Source organism: Schistocerca piceifrons, chromosome 10 (genome assembly GCF_021461385.2).
Source record: "Schistocerca piceifrons isolate TAMUIC-IGC-003096 chromosome 10, iqSchPice1.1, whole genome shotgun sequence".
NCBI classification, from domain to species: domain Eukaryota; kingdom Metazoa; phylum Arthropoda; class Insecta; order Orthoptera; family Acrididae; genus Schistocerca; species Schistocerca piceifrons.
The window spans coordinates 8,391,934-8,413,229 of record NC_060147.1 but is presented as its reverse complement, the minus strand read 5'-3'; the positions used below and the strand labels follow the sequence as shown (position 1 = coordinate 8,413,229).

General features: G+C 40.1%; 1 protein-coding gene across 2 annotated transcripts in view; it reads left to right on the top strand.

The window, feature by feature from the left end:
- Positions 1-21,296, top strand: part of LOC124718907 (glycerol-3-phosphate dehydrogenase [NAD(+)], cytoplasmic) — a 113,943-nt gene that overhangs the window by 68,856 nt on the left and 23,791 nt on the right. Inside the window, exon 9 of one of the 2 annotated variants that reach the window (XM_047244556.1) lies at positions 1,259-2,583. The exons of the other annotated variant lie outside the window; for it this stretch is intronic. Within the exon in view, the coding sequence (XP_047100512.1) occupies positions 1,259-1,289 (31 nt within the window). The 3' untranslated portion in view covers positions 1,290-2,583. Of the gene's footprint in view, positions 1-1,258; positions 2,584-21,296 lie in introns of those variants that run through there. 2 annotated transcript variants of the gene reach the window in all.

Here is a 21,296-nt window from a genome sequence, read left to right as displayed (position 1 = left end):
TTTAGGACGGGCTGACTGACTGACTTCTGACACAAAGTGACTTCTTCTGACACTTGTCATTTTGTCTCCAAGTACACCTCTGGATGAAATGAGGCTTACTGACAATACCCTTTCGAGACGCACCTCGTGTTGGTGAGGGAGTGTGAGTGGTTATTTCGGTGCTCTCGTGTCCTGGAGGGTCATTGGCAGTAAGCCGCGTCTAGGTTCTCTGTGATTTTTCCCTAAATTATTTAATACAACTCTTAGGACAGTTGCCTCAAACAGGCCCTAACTGATTTCTCCATTCAGTATGAGCTCGTACTCGGTCTTCTATGAGCTCGGCATTGTGACAATGATAAACGTTTCTTTTTTTTTTTTTCCTTTTTCCCTTCTTTCCTTCCTCCTATCGATGCTATTAAAACTGAATAGGTCTCGTAATCTGATACAGGTAATCGTGCCTTGGGGGATAAATATAATGGCATAAAATAGTAAGTAAAAGCATTCGCATTCACTTTCAGCCACATGAAGGGTTTTATTAAAGCTAGACACGTTTCGAGCCCTGAAGCGTGATCTTCAGATGAAATGCTATCCTGTCTTAGGTCTGTTTCTGTCATCGGCTGTACACAATTAGTCAAATGTTAATATGTGGAAGAAGAAAGCTGTGCAATCTGTGCAGTCTGTTATTTTACTGTGTCAGTTATCTTTGCTTCTCAGCTGTACAACTGGTAACAGAAACGGACCACTGGGAGCTGCCGTGTACAAATTATGACAGATTGATACATTAACCAGCCGAAGTTCAGTCCTCGGGTTCAAAATACGCTGTAATTTTTGTTGAAACACACAGTTGTGAGTGTAGGTTGACGTTCTTCTGTGTATGTATTGTGAATGTATATCAGTCTTAATTCTAATGATGACTGCATGAAATTAAAAAATATAACAGTTACTTGCATCCTGCTGTTGAAGGAAAATGCATGTGCTCTACTAAAGTCTCCTTTTCCACACGAGAGGCAGCACTGTCAGCTACATTTGTAGCACTATTTGCGTAATGTCAATCGTCTGTAGTAATAAAGATCTTTTGACAATTTTTGTCTCAGAGTGAACAGACGGGCATTTTGTAGATAAGCGTGATGTTCACTGTTTGTTGTGTGTGCATGTGTGTGTCTGCAGCATGAATACTCACTATGACTACCACATTTGCTTTTTCTTTTTTTTATCCCTTGGATGAGAATAAAGCATTTTAAACTGAATTTTGTTTGTTTTCTTTCTCTTTTGGTTTTAGGCAAACTACATTTGGACGGTGTTCGCTTTAGTCAAAAAAACATCGACACAAACACTACTCGATACTTTTACTACAGAAACTGACCCTCTGTAACCCTTATTTAGCAATTTAAGTATCGGGAGGAGTGCAATTGCAAAATGCACTGTAGCATTTGCATCTGTGAAACGCCCGGCATCAGCGAGGCTGTTGGATTTTTTTTTTTTTTCCATAGTCCCACCACAGAACGTGGGCTTGTCCCACCACTAATAAGTGTGTTATGTGAGTGAATTTTTATGATGAATGTCTTGTATGACAGTGGAAGTTCTTCACTGAGACTGAGCAGGAATTTATCTTTTAATCGTAGGCATTTTACTGTGGCATTTCTTCGTGCATTTAATAACAAAGCAAATGAGGTTCTGTTGATGCCCTCAATTTCTTGCCAAACAGAAGTCAATAGGATAGAAAAATCTTCAAAGATATTATGTGGTACCATGATTATATGTGTAATGTTTTTAAAAGAAAATTTTATATATGAAATTATCAAATTATAAATATTTAGAAATGCATTTATTTTATCTTCTTTTTTTAATATGATATAGTTTCTAATTTACTATTTCTGTGAAGCAGGAATTATATTTTTCACATTGACTGATTGTGTATGTTATAAATTTTGGTTTGACTGGTTATTATAGATGCATTTGTGGGTTGTAAATGGTTGAGATAGATGGGAGTGATTTTACTCCATATTATTATTTGATAGTGCCAAAAACAAAAGGAATTTCTGCATTCAGTCATCAGAAACTTTGTTGAAATTATCAGGTGCAACCATATAAATAAAGATTCATCGGAGACAAGAATATTATTGGTGTCGTTTGTGGAGCTAAATGCACAGGCCATTGTATAAAGCATCAGGAAGTGCAAGCAGCAATTTCTATGTACATATGAAGTACAATCTCATATTTGCCTCCAGAGTACATTGAAATTAAAATTGTGCAATGAAAATATTCAAATTTTAGTACAATAAAATTAAAGATCTTGGGTGGTGTGGTGTTATAGAGCTAAATTTTACATTATCCATTGTTAAATAATTTTTAGATAAAAAGTTTTGAAGGACTGGGACAGCTTCATTTTAAATGATGTAGGAAAGGTTGCACAAACAACCAAATTTGTGTATAGGATGGTTAGAGTCCTGTATTTTAATTTAGTCATTATTTTTAATGACTGAGGCTTTTACTGCAATTTATAATACATCATTGGTAAATATAATGTTATTAATGCTATTGAGACTTTATAATAATAAAAATGCCAATATTGATAATAATAAACTTGTTACTTCTAGATACCGAGACCCGTGGCCTTATCCATTATTATTTTGTCCTTTCCAACTGTGTGTTATAGTTCCTACCTTCTAGTTGTTTTATCATCCACATGTGTTATTACATGTTATTTTCCATCCACTGTAAGACAGCATGTTCAATAGTGTTATTAAGTGCAGAGAAACCTCTGAAAGTCGAATCACACCTCAGCTTTGTCGAGCAATTTCTGCTAGCTGCCTCAATAATATCGTGTGTTAAACTCTGTAGCAGCTACAGGTGAATGTTAAATTTTTTTGTTTGCTGTATTTATTTTTGAGTGTTCCACTCTTCCCCTCACAGCAGAATCACCATCTTCCATAGTGACGCAAGAGTTGTGACCTCGGCTGTTTTTTTACCTTTTTATATTTAGGTATTAGCGTATGTCCAATCAACTGTATTTATTGCCACATTAATTGCAGTCAATTTTAAAGCAAAAGCACAACTATCTGATTTATACTGTGGCAACGGACGTGTAAACACTCGACATACCTGATATGTGGAAGGTGGCCATTATCGCCATCAGGTAGCCACACGGCAACTGTATGTGGTGATGGATAGATGCTCCCTCACTGTTAAGAGATATATTTTCACATGTGTAATACATCACTTACCACAGTGTGTCCCTGGAGATGAAACCTTTTGGCTCTGAAATTGATTGCAATTAGTGAAATATGAAAAGTACAGGTAATTACGTAACTAATAATAAAAAGGGAGTGAATAATGAAAGAAAAAAGCATTACAGTTTGTAAGTTAGGATCCTTAGCTCTTCAAGGTATTAATTGTACTTCCTCTACTAAAACAAATAGGTAGTTTGGCAATGTGTCATCTTAGCGTATGCATCACACGTAAAGTAGATTTCGCATGTACATTCTAAATATTGTCAAAATTATATCACGACGGAGTGACACCGTTAGAAAAAAGAGAGCCTGTAGCGTACGTTGATGTAGTGTCCACTGTATATATAGTGGACTACACGTGTGCCCCTGTGTAGCTGACACGTGTTAAGAAATGCAGACGATCGGTGCAAGTCGCAAATATTGACATCTGCTGCTTTGGTAAATGTGGTGCAGTGCACCCATGTAAATGTACGGACCGGATATCGCTCGACTGCGCGATCGGCAGTCGATTACTGGAATCCCTCTCGACCTAGGAGTATCTGGGAGTTGACGTAAGGAGTGAGGTAAGGCAGAACGACCGGGTAAGTCGAGCCACGGGGAAGTCTGGTGGCAGACTCGGACTTACTGGAAAGATCCTGAGGAAGTGTGCACGGTGCTCAAAATCACTCACGTTTAATTATTGGAACAAACACAAGATTAAAATAACAGATGGACAGTTTGTCACGGCCTTCTTTTATTCGGTGTGGAAATGTGCCAGAAGTGGTGTACAAAGTGCAGTGGTAGACATTTGAAGAAACACACCGTGCACCGTGGACAGTATTACTGACAGAAGTCGGAGAGCTCGTGTTCCGAAATAAGCCGAGGAACACAGTTTTTCTTCTCGTAGCGACGACGGTGCCGACCTTGGAGAATTCGGACCCGGTACGGTGGGGTAATGAAATCTTGGTACCTGCGTACTGTCTGGAATGGGATAGGAGTGTGGGGAGATGGGAGTGGGAGACATGCCAGTGGTACTCCGTGTGTCCTCTGCTACACAGGCTGCTTCAGCTTACCTTGTCTCTTTGTTGGTGAACTTAAGCTTAGATAAGTTGGAGGGAGAGTGGGGAAGCGGACTATCCTAAGGGTAACTTCACAAACTTAAATAAGGAGTGCCAAAGCATTTAAAAAACTAGTTACTTTGAAAAGTGTACACATCTGTCCCGAGGCCGAGGTGAATCGACAGTTTGGTAATAAATGAGATCACGTACTGTTTGGTGGAGCTTCCTTTCAGAAAGACGCAGTAAGTCCACATTTCTGCACTGGCTAGATTTTGGGCCCCGGAGCAGCCTGCGAGACACCTGTATGCAGTTGCCCTAAGCTCTCGATCGAACTCTACTTCCCGATCTAATTTACGTGTGGAACTCGCAAGCGCTGTAGTGTTTCCTTTCCTCGGGGCTCTGCCGTAAAAATACAAAATTGAAAATCTGACTGGGTTTTGAATTTTGATGGAATAAGTTACGGATAAGGCGGACTTTGTATTACTGATTGAGATAGTGCTGTAATTTGACCGTGAATGGCAGACCGAGTCGGCAACACTACAAAAAGCGACTGTAAGGAAATAGCATCAGAAATAAGTTGAAATTTACCTTATAATTCTGTCAGAAACGTAGTATCTATTATAATATAGTATTTGTGGCTGCATCTGGAATACTTCTTAATTTTATTGTAGGATGTCCTTTTTTTCATTGTTTGCTGGTCCTCCTGTTCTCCGTCTGATGAAAATTTCTTGAAGTTGTCACAGTCAGGATTAATTTATAAATTTGGTGATAACCATTGCGAATCACTACTGAAATAACTTCATTTCGTAATATAGTTTTAATTTCTACTTTAAATCATTGTTTAACACAGCGCCGAAAAATACACGTCTTGAACGTATGAAGACAAGAGAGTAATGAATTAGTTGTTAAACAAGCACCTACGCAAAAGAGAGGGGGGGGGGGGGGGGGATACTTACAAAGAAATCTGTCGCTGGCACAGTGCTCTTCTGCATTCGCGATCATAAATCATATCTTTGCACTGGGGGAGGCGCAGTAGTCAAAGTACCGTTACAGCACCTAATATGCTCGAGAGGAAGTGTGTTCTGACAAATTGTACTTTGCACCTTTCAGCTTTTCCGTTGCCAAAGCAACTTTGTGGTCCGATGCCATTCAAAGACCCACCCCCCCAAAAAAAAAAAAAAAAAAAAAAAAAAGAGCAGCATCCTTCTAACGTATCTCCACAAGTCCACAAGAGTATCGTGGTATTTTCCAGCTACTGTAACTTTACCAACGGGATTCCTGGAACTGTCAGATGGCTCCACCTCCTATGGTGCACCTACCCACTGTGATGACCCATATTTTGCTTCTGATGATCTTTACGAAACAGTCCACACATTCCTGAGAACTTCGTGTTCGTGATTGCTTTCATTTAGAGTTCAGTAAATGAGTTACCTTTCTCTTATTTAATTCTGCGTGTAAAACTAGTGACTCACCCCAGCCTAGAAGAGTGGCACTAAGTGGCAGAGATCGGAGGACTCGTCTGTCGTAGTGGTAATTAATTATGTACGAAAACTTTCTCCACAGATTGATCTGTCTAATAATGGAAACTGTATTGAAATCCCTGTGTGGCTCCTGAGGTCAGCCTTTGCGTACAGCCAGAAAAATGTGGCAGAGAACATTAACATATGTGCTGTAATCTTTGTCCTAGTACACACATATCGACAGTTCCACACATTTGTATTTCACTACTGACAGATAGCAGTGTTTTGCACTTTCTCAGTGGTCTCATCTGTGGCCACAGTTCTGGGCCAGCACTCGCACGAATCCACATTTACAACTGCAGCTACAGTGACACACTGTGTGAGCTACTTAGCAGTGCACGGTGGAGGATACATTTGCTGTCCACTCGTATTGAACTTTGGGTGGATGGCTTCCTACGTGTCTCTGTGCATGTCCTCGTCTCTCACGATCCTTACAAGATATAAAGTGTACACGCTGGTGAAAGCAGAATGCTCACACAGCCTTCCACAAATATGCGATATCTAAACTGACGAGACAGGGTTTAGAGACAAGTACACTGTCTCTCTTTCAGAGATCCCCATTTTTATATGTACGGTACCGACCTGTTAAAATGGTAGCAACGTCTTTCTCCATTTGTCACATGTCCGATATCTTGCCAACTTGAATGAGGACTCCTAAATGTGTGTATCCTCTAGTGAGTAAATTCTACAATTAACTTTTTTTGAACACTTGCTGAGCTGTTCGCATTAGAATGAAAACTGGTCCGAGTTCACGTCTGTGAGTGTCTCGGGCAAGTTGCTTTCGGGAACTCGCGAGTACTCGCAGAAGAGTAGCACTGTCAGATATGCGAGTGGAAGGTTACGGTGCCATGCTTAAAAATCGGAGCACAGTGACAGAAACTGGGTGTGCTGTGAACACTACCTCTCGCTTATCGAGTGCCCCGTAGGCGTGCAGATTTGACTGGTACTAAATCAGTCACCCCAAAAAATGGTAGATTACTTCAACGAAGCTAATAGGTTATTTGAGAATTCGGCTGCCCCGCACAACGGGAAATGTTATTTGAAAAGTTCCTGAACTTGTCGGGGGGCCCCACCTCATTGCTTATGGTTGGAGGACCTGGACATTTCAATTGAATAATTTACTTTAGTGGTTGCTGAATGATAGAGTTTGATCTGGTGAAGTATTATTTATCCAAACAGAATGTAAAAATTACTCATGACACCCAAACATCGAGGTTTTAAAATAATTTAACAATGAGGTTACATTAAAATAGAACAGTTGTAGCGGGACTTTGAATTTCGCCGCACTACACTCGTTCCCTCAGATATAAATTATACCGTCGCAGCGGTATGAGCACTCGACGGCAGAGAAAATATATAAGAAAATGAAGGTACAAAAATTGTAACTCTTTTTGTTATCTATCCGCTTTTGGCTCTGGAGAGCGGAAACTTAACTTACTTATTAGTTAGTCTTGGTCGGATGAAGATGAAAAAACTTATTGATGTGCAGACGTATTGTGGAAGTTTGTATGAAATTTCGCAGGATGGAAGCAGCAATGTAAAATACACTGCATTCAATATCAAAACGGATTTAATTTGTGTACCATAGTAATTCCTGGACAATGAAATTTATTGCAAAATTTCGGAGCAGATAAGAATTTTCACGCGGAAATGAAGCAGGAGTTTTTTGGAGAACAAAACCTGGACGCCACACGAGAGAAGACATGTTAACATGGTAAAAAATTAACTCTTATCTAACGCCATTTCCCCCTGTTAATCGCGTTTTGTTATTCTCTGTTCCAAATAATTTTTGTAGTGGAAATTGGTTTGACTTTTGCTCAGAAACGCCACAAGGACCACCCCAACAATAGCTTTTCCGAATCACAAAGTCCGATAACTTTTCTGTAATATGAAGTCCGATTTGCATTTCATTCTTTCCCTTTTTCACGGTCATTAACGATTTTAAAATCCCCTTTTTATTCACCATTTCTTCCCACATTTTCAACCTTTCCTTTTCTTTTCTTTTCTTCTCCTTTTCTTTTTTATTAACCACTACACAGTGTTAGGAAAATGAATGGTTAAGGTAGCTACCAGCATGATGCTGGACAGTTACAGTTGAGATGGTACCCTGATACGTTGTTTTTGTTGTTGTTGTTGTTGTTGTTGTTGTTGTTGTTGTTGTGGTCTTCAGCTCTCCGTGCTACTCTATCCTGTGCAACCCTCTTCATCTCCCAGTACCTACTGTAGCCTACATCCTTCTGAATCTGCTTAGTGTATTCATCTCTTGGTCTCCCTCTACAATTTTTACCCTCCACGCTGCCCTCCAATACTAAATTGGTGATCCTTTGATGCCTCAGAACATGTCCTACCAACCGATCCCTTCTTCTGGTCAAGTTCTGCCACAAGCTCCTCTTCTCCCCAATCCTATTCAATACCTCCTAATTAGTTATATGATCTACCCATCTAATCTTCAGCATTCTTCTGTAGCACCACATTTCGAAAGCTTCTATCCTCTTCTTGTCCAAACTGTTTATCGTCCATGTTTCACTTCCATACATGGCTACACTCCATACAAATACTTTCAGAAACGACTTCCTGACACTTAAATCTATACGCGATGTTAACAAATTTCTCTTCTTCAGAAACGCTTTCCTTGCCATTGCCAGTCTACATTTTATATCCTCTCTACTTCGACCATCATCAGTTATTTTGCTCCCCAAATAGCAAAACTCCTTTACTACTTTAAGTGTCTCATTTCCTAATCCAATTCGCTCAGCATCACCCGATTTAATTTGACTACATTCCATTATCCTCCTTTTGCTTTTGTTGATGTTCATCTTATACCCTCCTTTCAAGACACTGTCCATTCCGTTCAACTGCTCTTCCAAGTCCTTTGCTGTCTCTGACAGAACTACAATGTCATTGGCGAACCTCAAAGTTTTTATTTCTTCTCCATGGATTTTAATACCTACTTCGAATTTTTCTTTTGTTTCCTTTACTGCTTGCTCAATATACAGATTGAATAACATCGGGGAGAGGCTACAACCCTGTCTCACTCCCTTCCCAACCACTGCTTCCCTTTCATGCCCCTCGACTCTTATAACTGCCATCTGGTTTCTGTACAAATTGTAAATACCCTTCGCTCCCTGTATTTTATCCCTGCCACCTTTAGAATTTGAAAGAGAGTATTCCAGTCAATGGAATACTGATACGAATCGAAAATGAAATGCGAGAAGCCTCTCTTAATTTTGGTAGCCTTCCTTCGGACCCTGGAAAGGCACCATGCACAATCTGTTATAGCCCATCCCAGAGAGGGCCTAAATGCTCTCCCAGTCAGGGATTTGGACATTCATTCCCTATCTCCCACAGTAAAGATAAAATCCGTCCACCAATGAGATACACGTGTAAGAAAACGGGAGACGAGTGTTGCCCCATTCACACGTCCGGACTCGTTTGTCGCACACTTTCTCGGGCTTCGGACATCGGTCCGATGGGAAGAGCAAAGTTTAGAAATTTGCAGACACGAGAGCGGCTGTATATTCTGCTTGAGGAAATGTATCTGGAGACCACACGTAACACCGTAATGGAAAGTGGGTAACTGAGGATTCCGCCACAAACGAAGAGGCTGTAGTGGTTACTAAAAAAAAAAGAAAAGGAGAAAGAGAAGAAAAGAAAAGAAAGGGTTGACCATGGTGGGAAAAAATGGTGAATAAAAAAGGGGGTTTTGAAATCGTAAATGACCGTGGAAAAAGGAAAGAATGAAAAGCAAATCGGACTTCATGTTACAGAAAAGATATCGGACTTCGTTATTCGAAAAAGCTATTGTCGGGGTGGTCCTTGTGGCGTTTTTGAGCAAAAGTTAAACCAATTTCCACTACAAAAAATTTTGAAAAATAACAGAGAATAACAAAATGTAACTGACAGGGGGAAATGGCGTAGCTTAGAGTTCATTCTTTACCAGGTTAACATGTCTTCTTTCGGGCGGCGTCCAGGTCTTCAAAAATCTCCTTCATTTCTGTGTGAAAAATCTGCTCCGAAATCTTGCAATAGTCCAGGAATCACTAATTTATACCAATTAAAATCATCTTGATACTGTATGCAATTTAATTCACTTTGCTACTTCTGTCCTCCGAATTTCTTAACAACTTCCACAATGTCTACACATTACAATCAGATCAAGATTAGCCATTAAGTTTTTTACGTCAGCATCAGATCACATCTGCCTTAAGCTTCGGCTATCAAGAGACAGTTGAAAAGGGATAGAAAACAAAAAAAGGTACAATTTTGGTATTTTCTCTGCCGTCGAGCACTCATACCGCTGCGATGGGATATTTTTACCTGAGGGAACGAGTGTAGCGCGGCGAAATTCAAAGTCCCGCTACAAGGCAGAGCATGCATTTCACCAGTGGTTTCCTATTCTGCTATTGAACGCACCAGTTTTCTGTTCTGCCACTCATCGTTCGCAGAAGCTTAACTAGTAGTATAGTCCCGAGAATGGGTCTCGCGAATGTACGTGTGGACCACTAGTGTGAGACCTTGGACTCTAAATGTCCAGCAGCTGTTTCAGAACTTGCAAAAGTTCCTCCTGTTTTCAACTTGGGGGAAAGGAGTCCCCTCGGTCGAAACCGGATGTATGTAATGGAAAAAGCTACTACAAGAATGAGAAGTTAGAGGGGTGGGTTACCTACTGTAGTGGCTAATAAAGAAGAAAAGAAAAGGTTGAAAATGTGGGAAGAAATGGTGAATAAAAAGGGGTTTTAAAATCGTTAATGACCGTGAAAAAGGAAAAGAATGAAATGCAAATTGGACTTTGTGTTACAGAAAAGCTATCGGACTTCGTGATTCGGAAAAGCTATTGTTGGGGTGGTCCTTGTGGCCTTTCTGAGCAAAAGTCAAACCAATTTCCACTACAAAAATTATTTGAAAGAGAACAGAGAATAACAAAATGTGATTAACAGTGGGAAATGGCATAGATAAGATTTCATTCTTTACCATGTTAACATGTCTTCTTTCGTGCAGCGTTCAGGTCTTGTTCTCCAATGATCTCCTGCTTCATTTCTGCATGAAAAAGTCATAGCTGTTCCAAAATCTTGCAGTAAACTTCACCGTCCAGGAATTACTAATGCCTACAAATTAAAGCCATCTTGATCTTGAATGCAATGTATTTTACGGCTGCTTCCATCCTCCAAATTTCTTACAAGCTTCCACAATACTATATGTCTGCATATCTATAAGTTTTTACATCTTAATCAGACCAAGACTAACGGATAAGTTTTTACGTCTGAATCATACCAAGACTAGTGAATAAGTTAAATTAAGCTTTTGCTCACAAGAGACAATAGTGGGTAGAAAACAAAGAGTTACAATTTTCGTACCTTCATTTTCTTATAAATATTTTCTCTGCCGTCGAGCGCTCATACAGCTGCGACGGTGTAATTTATATCCGAGGGAACGAGTGTAGCGTGGCGAAATTCAAAGTCCCGATACACTACATTGTTACACACTACTGCCTAGCCACTCGTGCAAACAACACGCAATTCTGGTAGAAAGTCGACAAATAAAATTGTATCAGGTAGTAAATGAAGTTAAATCTCATATGCAAATTCAGTCTGCAAATAGGAGGAAGGAAGGACTGAAATAGGTTGCCGCCTCACAACTTGAGACAGTTTTTGCATTATTACTATTGTTATAAAGAAAATCCTGATGAACAAAAAGTTAAGAAGAAAAAAAATGTTTGGGTGAAGAAATGAATACAGAGCTTAGGTATCTATCTTTTCGAGAAACACTTTTTTAATCTCTCGTTTGTACTGAATACTCAATTTGGAAATTATGTAGCATATTTAGGAATTTGTCTCAAGTCTGCTTTAATATTACCGTGAAAGTCCTGCTTCACAACCCTATTCTTAAAATTCACGTGTTTTGTGTGTCATAAGACAGGAAAGCACCTTACTTTCCAAATTAACAGTGACTCTTTCACTTGTCTTCACACACTATTCACATTGTGACAGACATTTTCATACTGTTACTGAATGCACAAGAATTCGGTAAGTCTGAGACAAACTTCTGATAACTAGCAAATTTGCCCAGTAATTGCTGCAAAATGTAAGACTGACCTGCAGAAACTACTTATGGAAGTCAAATTGCCAGGGATGTTTTGACATCAGAGTCATATACAGAACTTTGCTCTCTAGTCGGTACGTGCCACAACGTAGGAGCGATGCTGTGGAATTGGTCGCACTAGTGCCTCGAATCCAGTTTTGGTTCTGTGTGCACTTCACTTTCCCCGAACCCTTCCTACAAATCTAAGTCTTACGTTTGCATTCCTTAATATTGACTTCACACATTCATCTCGTTTCATATCGCTTCTCAGTATTATTGCTAAATATTTTAATCAAGTGTCATGCTCGAAATGTTTGGACTTATCTTTCTTGTAACTGGAGACAGTTGTCCCCATTCTGTTTGTTGTAGCAATTAACTTGCATTTGTCCCTTAGATCATTCGAATTGGATGTACCGTCACATTTGAACTCTGCTGCACATTTCTTAATTGTTTAGATGAATAAGGAAACTTCTCATAAAGGATCACCAACTTGGGATGAAGTTCACAGACAGTAAGCACTTTCAAACAGGGTATGTTACGATTTGGCAGTATACCAGATCATCCGTGAGCGTGACACACTCACAGTACTACTACTACTAAAGGAAACTGTATAAGCAAAATTGCTTTGCAGATGAAGTCTACTTTCGAGTTGTACCTTTGTGGAATATGTATCGACATAATGGAAATAAAATTTCGTTAATATAAATCCCACCTTCAGACTTGTTGAAGAGCTTGCACCTTGACCTCTTAATCTGTGAATCCAAAAAAATTATATCTGGAGAGAACATGTGATGCAAATTTCATAAAACTGCCGATGAAAATCTATTTGGTTTCCAGCTGGGTGGCAGTGTTCGGAAACCGTGGCATTTTAAGAAGTGTTTTAGAGCTGATGTCTGGCAGAGTGCTGAGGTTTATGTAAAACTCGTCGAAGGATTCTCCCAACTAAAGGAATGTTTCTGCCAATAGGTCTGAGTTAGAGTTTCGTCTTTGATGTTTATTAGTGAAAGAGACTGGATATGTCTTAATTTTATCCAAAATGTCAAAAATCGGGCAAAAGTCTGGATGGAAAAGTTACAGTCTGTAGTATCATCTTAGTAATTATAAAAATATACATAGATGCACATTTAAAAATATAATAATTTCGATATTTTAAAATTTTTCCGAAAATTTCATGGGGGTAGGTGTGTAGAATAGATAAGAAAAGTGTATACTCTGATGACAAAGGTGAGGAATACTTGAACCAAACTCAAGATCAAGAAGAGCATAGGAGTGAATGAATAAGAAGAAATGATTAATTGATTGATTTCATCCATCTTTCATTGTGTTCTGTAGTTCTGTCAAGGGGGAGAATGTGTGGTGATGAAATAGTTCATGTACATTAACAAAAGACACTTAACCTGTGTAGTATATTGACAATGAACTGTCACTGCACTGCTTCATCATCAGCTTCAGTTGAAATCACAAGTTGCTCTTAATAATGTACTCTAGGTAGTGAGAAATGGAGCAGCTGAAATAGAAAAAATATTAAAAAGTGCCAGAAGTAGTAGTAACTAGAAACATCACCGAATGAAGCTATAGCAGCACGACCTGCACGGCACAGCTGTCACCGATTACTACACTGCATCTACGGCTTCCGCATAGTAGACGTGTGGCCGATACTGATGTCTAATAAATGTTTTCTAGGCCGGTCTTCCTGCCGTGGTGCCGACATCGGCACATTCTACCAGAGCTGAAGCTCAAGAGACTGAAGAGTGTTGCGTTGCTAGGAAGAAGAAACCGATTCAACATTCCCAGTTGAGATTTTTCTCTCTCACAAAAATGTGTAGCAATAATGATTATTATTCCAGAGCATTGCTAATTTTATTTCTGTTGAGAGTGTTGTAGCTGTGTGTGATAAATATTGTCCCTAAACCATTTAATATTATTTCCTTTACATTTGAAATGGCATGACAAGTGTTTAAGTGATAAAGATCAGTTAGCAAAAAGGTGACTGAAATTTTGTGGGGATAGTTTTCGGGTTGTATTGTATTGTATGGAACTGGGGACCTAGAAATGACGGAGAGGCTTCATCCCCACTGTAGCCCTCAGTGGTACACAACCCCACAACAGACTACAGCAGTCCACTCACCCCTCCGCCGCGCCACACCGAAGCCAGGGCTAATGTGCGATTCGGCCCCCGGTGGACCTCCCGGGAACATCTCACATCAGACGAGTGTAACCCCAATGTTTGCGTGGGGAAGAGTAATTATGGTGTACGCGTACGTGGAGAAAGTGTTTGCACAGCAATCGCCGACACAGTGTAATTGAAGCAGAATGAGGGAAACCGGCCCGCATTCGACGAGGCAGATGGGAAACTGCCTCAAAAACCATCCACAGGCTGGTCGGCACACCGGACCTCGACACTAATCCTCTGGGCGGATTCGTGCTGGGGACCGGCATGCCTTCCCGCCCAGAAAGCAGTGCGTTAGACTGCGCAGATAACCGGGTGGGCTGGTTTTCAGGTTACTCTCACAGAGAACTGAAGAGTGTAAGGATAGAGTGCAGTACAGATGCTCTCAGTCTTGGCTCTTGTGTGTATTGCTGACACTTCACCACACTTCTGTAGAGTAATATATTTTCACTAGCCATATTGTGTAGGCTGATTACTGGAGTGGAAAAATAGTCACTAAGTTAAGTAAACAAAAATGGGAATTGCGTTAAAAAACAGTGACTAAGCCCACACAGAAATGTGCACATCTAGAAGATATAAAGAATGTTGTTGTTGTTGTGGTCTTCAGTCCTGAGACTGGTTTGATGCAGCTCTCCATTCTACTCTATCCTGTGCAACCCTCTTCATCTCCCAGTACCTACTGCAGCCTACATCCTTCTGAATCTGCTTAGTGTATTCATCTCTTGGTCTCCCTCAACAATTTTTACCCTCCACGCTGCCCTCCAATACTAAACTGGTGATCCCTCGATGTCTCAGAACATGTCCTACCAACCGATCCCTTCTTCTAGTCAAGTTCTGCCACAAGCTCCTCTTCTCCCCAATCCTGTTCAATACCTCCTCATTAGTTATATGATCTACCCATCTAATCTTCAGCATTCTTCTGTAGCACCACATTTCGAAAGCTTCTATCCCCTTCTTGTCCAAACTGTTTATCGTCCATGTTTCACTTCCATACATGGCTACACTCCATACAAATACTTTCAGAAACGACTTCCTGACACTCGAATCTATACTCGATGTTAACAAATTTCTCTTCTTCAGAAACACTTTCCTTTCCATTGGCAGTCTACGTTTTGTATCCTTTCTACTTCGACCATCATCAGTTATTTTGCTCCCCAAATAGCAAAACTCCTTCACTACTTTAAGTGTCTCATTTCCTAATCTAATTCCCTCAGCATCATCCGACTTAATTCGACTGCATTCCATTATCCTCGTTTTGCTTTTGTTGATGTTCATCTTATATTCTCCTTTCAAGACACTGTCCATTCCGTTCAACTGCTCTTCCAAGTCCTTCGCTGTCTCTGACACAATTACAATGTCATCGGCGAACCTCAAAGTTTTTATTTCTTCTCCATGGATTTTAATACCTACTCCGAACTTTTTTTTTTTTGTTTCCTTTATTGCTTGCTCAATATACAGATTGAATAACATTGGGGATAAGCTACAACCCTGTCTCACTCCCTATATAGAGAATAATAGGTAGCAAAGCCTCCGAGCTTAAACTTTGTGGAATAAGGAATTCCACCACCATCAGACAGCTGCAGTTTCCCGGGTACTGTTAACAAGAATCTTTCACTTCCTTCTGTCCACCTGCAACCTGCCACAGACAACACCGTCCGTCATCCTTCCTCTGGCAGCGAGGTCACCCTCGATCGTGTCTATCCTGTGGGTTCTGGGTCTTCCTGCAGGATGTTTCCTTTCACCTCTTTTTCCAAATTTATTTGACCTCTCCTTCTCGGTGCCACCCTCATTACGTACCTGTACGGTCACAGTCCGAATGTGACAGTTCAATCTGAAAGGGACATCTCGATTTCAGCTTCCTTTCTCATTCTTTTGCTACTCCATCTTGCTCTTCTGGACTGGGATGTAAGGAATTTCATTTCCGAAGCCCAGAGTCTCGACGGCTGTCTGTGCTCGAACACTGGAGTTCTGTACCGGTATATGAACATCTCCGATTTTATTCTTTCTTTAATTGTGTTGTCCTGTAAAAGGTTCTTACTTTTTGGTTGAATTCAGAACCAGTTTGCACTTTACCAATAATCAAATAATCCCTGGAGATTATACTTTAGACATGTGGGATACTGAAACTTCCTGGCAGATTAAAATTGTGTGCCCGACCGAGACTCGAACTCGGGACCTTTGCCTTTCGCGGGCAAGTGCTCTACCGTCTGAGCTACCGAAGCACAACTCACGCCCGGTACTCACAGCTTTACTTCTGCCAGTACCTCGTCTCCTACCTTCCAAAGTTTACAGAAGCTCTCCTGCAAACCTTGCAGAACTAGCACTCCTGAAAGAAAGGATATTGCGTAGACATGGCTTAGCCACAGCCTGGGGCATGTTTCCAGAATGAGATTTTCACTCTGCAGCGGAGTGTGCGCTGATATGAAACTTCCTCGCAGATTAAAACTGTGTGTACTCTCAAAAAAACGTTAACCGTAATTTTGCCAGTGGACGAGTCGGTCTTTGTCTCATTCGACACACTGTTACGAGCCTCAGTCTCTCGTTTCATCTCTGGTGTGTAATGGTGGATCCAATTTCATCCACAGTCACAGACTGTCACCAAAAGTCCCACAGGCTGCTAGTACACAGGGTCGAACACTACAGTCTTCTAGACACATTTTTCTTGTCGATAGATTATAGTTTCATTATTTTAATTCGCAGGCGTTTTGTATTCGATTAAGTTTCAGTCCCAACAGTCCCAGCATCCACTCAGACTTCCACTCGGTAGTCTCGCACTATGGTGTCACTGGTTTTTTTCTGGCAAAACCTCAACTGTGTGCCCAGAGAACTGATCGCTTTCAGTGCCCTCGTGACCAAATTTAGACTTGTTAATTCAAATGCTGGTGGTGGTTTGCCTGTACTTCATCCAGTTTACGTTCTACAGTTCAGTAACCCAATCTTTCAAATGAGACAGGTTCAGGAACATCACAAAAGACATTTCCCTCTTTGGTTTTTTTTCTTCTCATTCTCTCCCCCTCCTGCTGCCTGCCTGTGTAACTTCAAATGGCTGCTTTAGATGACTGTTGCATCTCTCTCTCTCTCTCTCTCTCTCTCTCTCTCTTTCTCTTTGTCTGTGTGTGTGTGTGTGTGTGTGTGTGTGTGTGTGTGTGTGTGTGTGTGTGTGTGTTTGTTTTTCTCCAGTCATTATAAGAATCCTGCTTGCATACAATAATTATGTTTGACAAAATTCTTGCTATTTCATGGAAATTTGGCCGATTTATCAAATAACTGTTATATTTCAAAATGAACAAACCAATATTCACTGTTAATGTTGTTGGTATCCAGATGAATTCTGTAGTTTTTCTTATCTGTAGGTGGTAATTATGTATTAACTACTACAATTTAATCATAAAATTGCAAAATTCTCAATTTTCTGTATTTGTGCCAAAGAACAACTACATTTATATTATTTTACCCAAGGGTTCCACATCTTTCTCGAGGCTTTTTTTTAAGGAAGGAGGAAACAGGTTCTCTATAACTGGAAGACCATTGGCAGTGTGGAACTAGACCAGTAGATAAAGAGAGAGATTAAAGATTAGATTATATTCACACCGAGGGAACTGCGTTGTAGATTCCTGGAAGTGAGTTAGTGAATATGTGTGATGTGGCCAATTCACAGCAATTTCTTTAAGGTGAGTAGTACTTCTTGGTAAAACTTATGGATTTAAAAAGTAGACTATAAAACTGTGAATGTACAATGAGAGCTATTTAATTTAAACAAGCTGCAATCATCGGCCATGCCAGTTTACAGTGGCTTTGTTTGGTACGAAGGGCAACTTGTAACGTATAATGGACCGTTGTACAGTTTTGTGGATAAGAATGGTTACTTATGTTCCTGTAATTGTTTCATCTGGTTCGTGGCTTTTATTTGATGTCATTGTATGTAATGTGGAAGAAGATGCTTGGAAGATGATGTGAATTCATTTATTCATGTAGTTCATAAACGCCATTGTAGTGGTTAATAAAAAAGAAAAAGAGAAGAAAAGAAAAGAAAAAAGGTTGAAAATGTGGGAAGAAATGGTGAATAAAAAGGGGGTTTTAAAATCGTTAATGACCGTGAAAAAGGGAAAGAATGAAATGCAAATCGGACTTCGTATTACAGAAAAGTTATCGGACTTTGTGATTTGGAAAAGCTATTGTTGGGGTGGTCCTTGTGGTGTTTCTGAGCAAAAGTCAAACCAATTTCCACTATAAAAATTATTTGAAGGAGAACAGAGAATAACAAAATGTGATTAATAGGGAGAAAGAGCGTAGATAAGAGTTCATCCTTTACCATGTTAACATGTCTTCTTTCGTGCGGTGTCCAGGTCTTCAAAAATCTCCTACTTCATTTCTGCGTGAAAAGTAGTAGCTGCTCCGAAATCTTGCAATCGTCCAGGAATCACTAATTTATACAAATCAAAATCGTCTTGATATTAAATGCAATGTATTTTATGTTGCTGCTTCCATCCTCTGAATTTCATACAAATTTCCACAATACGTCTGCACTTCAATAAGTTGTTTTCGTCTTAATCAGACCAAGTCTAGCTAATAAGTTTTTACGTCTGCATTAAGCTTCCGCTCTCGAGAGACAAAAGACGGATAGAAAACAAAAAGAGTTACATTTTTAGTACTTTCCTTTTCTTATATATTTTCTCTGCCGTCGAGCGCTCATACAGCTGCGACGGTATAATTTATATCTGAAGGAATGAGTGTAGCGCGGCGAAATTCAAAGTCCCGCTACACCAAAATGAAGGAGAAAGTTACGACTTACTTATTTGTAGCTCTGATAGTGGAGATACAACTGATGAGACAAAAAGAACTAAAGCACACAGAGAATCAATAGGCAAGAAAACATGTGCTAAGGTAGTCTACACTGGGAAGGTCAGTGATTCGAGTTGCAGAATTGTGTCAAAGTACTGAAGAACACACACAATATAGGGGGTGATCAAAAAGTTTCAGTCCGAGGGCATCACAGCAGCGTATATGCGACATAGCACGACTCTGATGCAGGTATATAAGCGACTGTCTGTAGGCAGCGGATTTGCGTGGCATTTGTGTCTTTCTGACAAGTGTGTGGTAAATGTGGTACTGTGGCACTGTTATTACCAAATGCGTCCAAACAGGCCAATGCCCTGTTATATTCTTGGCTGCCAAAGGACAGAGACAAGTCGACAATCCATTAGATTGTGCCGTCTCCGCATCACAAATGTTGTATGACTGAAGTAACTCTGACTTGAGTGGAACACAGTTGAGCAACTGCCCTGTACTCCTCATCTCTATCCGTGTGATTATGACACTTTCAGTCCCTTGAAGGGTCAACGATTCCTGTCAGACAAGGACATGCGGTGAGTGGTTACAGCCTCCTTCACGCAGCAGGACACGCTGTTTTACCGAACGGTTATCTCCGACCCGTCGCATCGGTGGCATGATTTCCTCGATGCTTACAGCAATTTTGTCCAATTGGTATACCGACTCTGGACTGTACGGCCTTTGAATGGAAACTTTTTGATTGCCCTTTATATTATTTGACAATGTTTGCACAAGTAGTGTCACTGTTTGCTCCAAATAGAGTAAACATTAGTATCATTGTGTCACTCTCTTTGTCTGATTCATTAATAAATAGGTTTACTTCAATTTGCTCTGTTTCACAATGACTGAACACACAAATCAGTAAGTGGAAAATGGAGAACATACATCACAATGTCTGTGACTCTTCGAGCTTTCCCGGTGGACTTCGAAGAAAAAGCACTACAGTCAGCTACTCTCAAACCCTCTTATTTTCTGGGGTATGTGGACGCTACGTTCTTAGTGTGGCCACATGAACTTGACACTCTACCTATGTTTCTTCAGTACTGAAATTCACTCCATCTGAATATAAACTTCACAGTGGAAGTGGAAAAAGATGGTACTTTACCTTTTCTTGATGTTTTGGTAGGAAGGAAAGCAGATGGAATCTTGGGACACAGGGTCTACTGCAAGCCAATGCGTACAGATCTATATCTGCAGCCGACAAGCTACCATCATCCTGTGTTCGTAGAGCACATGTGGTATCTGAGCGTGAAAGCCTGTCGAGTGCAATACAACATTTGAAGACACTGTTCCGACAAAATGGTTAGTCTGAGAGACAGATACGTAATGAATTCAGGCCTGAGCAAGTTCAGTCTACGGAGCAGAATGAAGATACCACCACTTTGCCCTTCTTGCCGTATTATGGTGCCGTGTCACCAGGAATCGAAAGAGTCCCCAGAAGCTATGACATTAAGTGTGTTTTTCGACCCTCTGCAAAACTGAGAAACGTGTCGGGTTCCGTTAAGGATGATCTTGGCCTGAGGAAATGTGATGTGTACAAGATTCCTTGACAATGTGGGGCAGCATATATAGGCCAGGTACGTTGCACAGTACAAGAACGCTATGATGAACATCAGCATCGTATACACTTACGTCAACCGGAAAAGTCAGCAGTTGCAGAACACTGTCTGAATACTGGACATCATGTGATTTGTGAAAAGATGGAAGTTTTATCCCTGGCATCATCTTTCTGGGATTGTGTCATTAAGGGGGGTAGGACGTCAGAGAGACCGACTTGGAGCAGGAGAGGCATCTCATGACATTTTCATTTCCAAGGTCTATACTTTTACAAATAAATTCATAGAACTATGTCAGCATCACCAGGAAGGATTCAGGATCCACACTCATTGCAGTGGAAGTTCGAAAACATAACAAAATATTTTTTTTTTTTTTTTACGTGTGAAATTTATTCATTTTTTCACTTACTAATGGCTGCATTGTTGGTATAGGTACACTTTTCTTCATAAGTTAGAGAGATTCTTCAATGAATTTTGCACAGCATACATACCGTACATACAGGTGTATGAAACTCTAGAATTTATTTAATTTATGAAAACACGGATGATCTGTTGTATTTTAAACTTTATGTTTAGAAAAAAACACAAATTTTGTAGTTAATTACCTCAATTTTTACCACAGTTTGTAATAGATTTGGAAAATTGTAAAGTTTCATACACCTTTCAGTATGGTTTGTATGCTGTGCAAAATTCATCGAACCATCTCTCTTACTTATGAAGAAAAGTGTACCTATAGCAACAAATGCTGCCATTAGTAAGTGAAAAAAATGATGAAATTTCAAATGTAAAAAAAATTACTTCGTTATGTTTTCAAACTTCCACTGCTGTGAGTGTTCATTCAGAATCCTTCCTGGTCATGCTGACAAAGTTTTATGAATTTATTTGTAAAAGTGTAG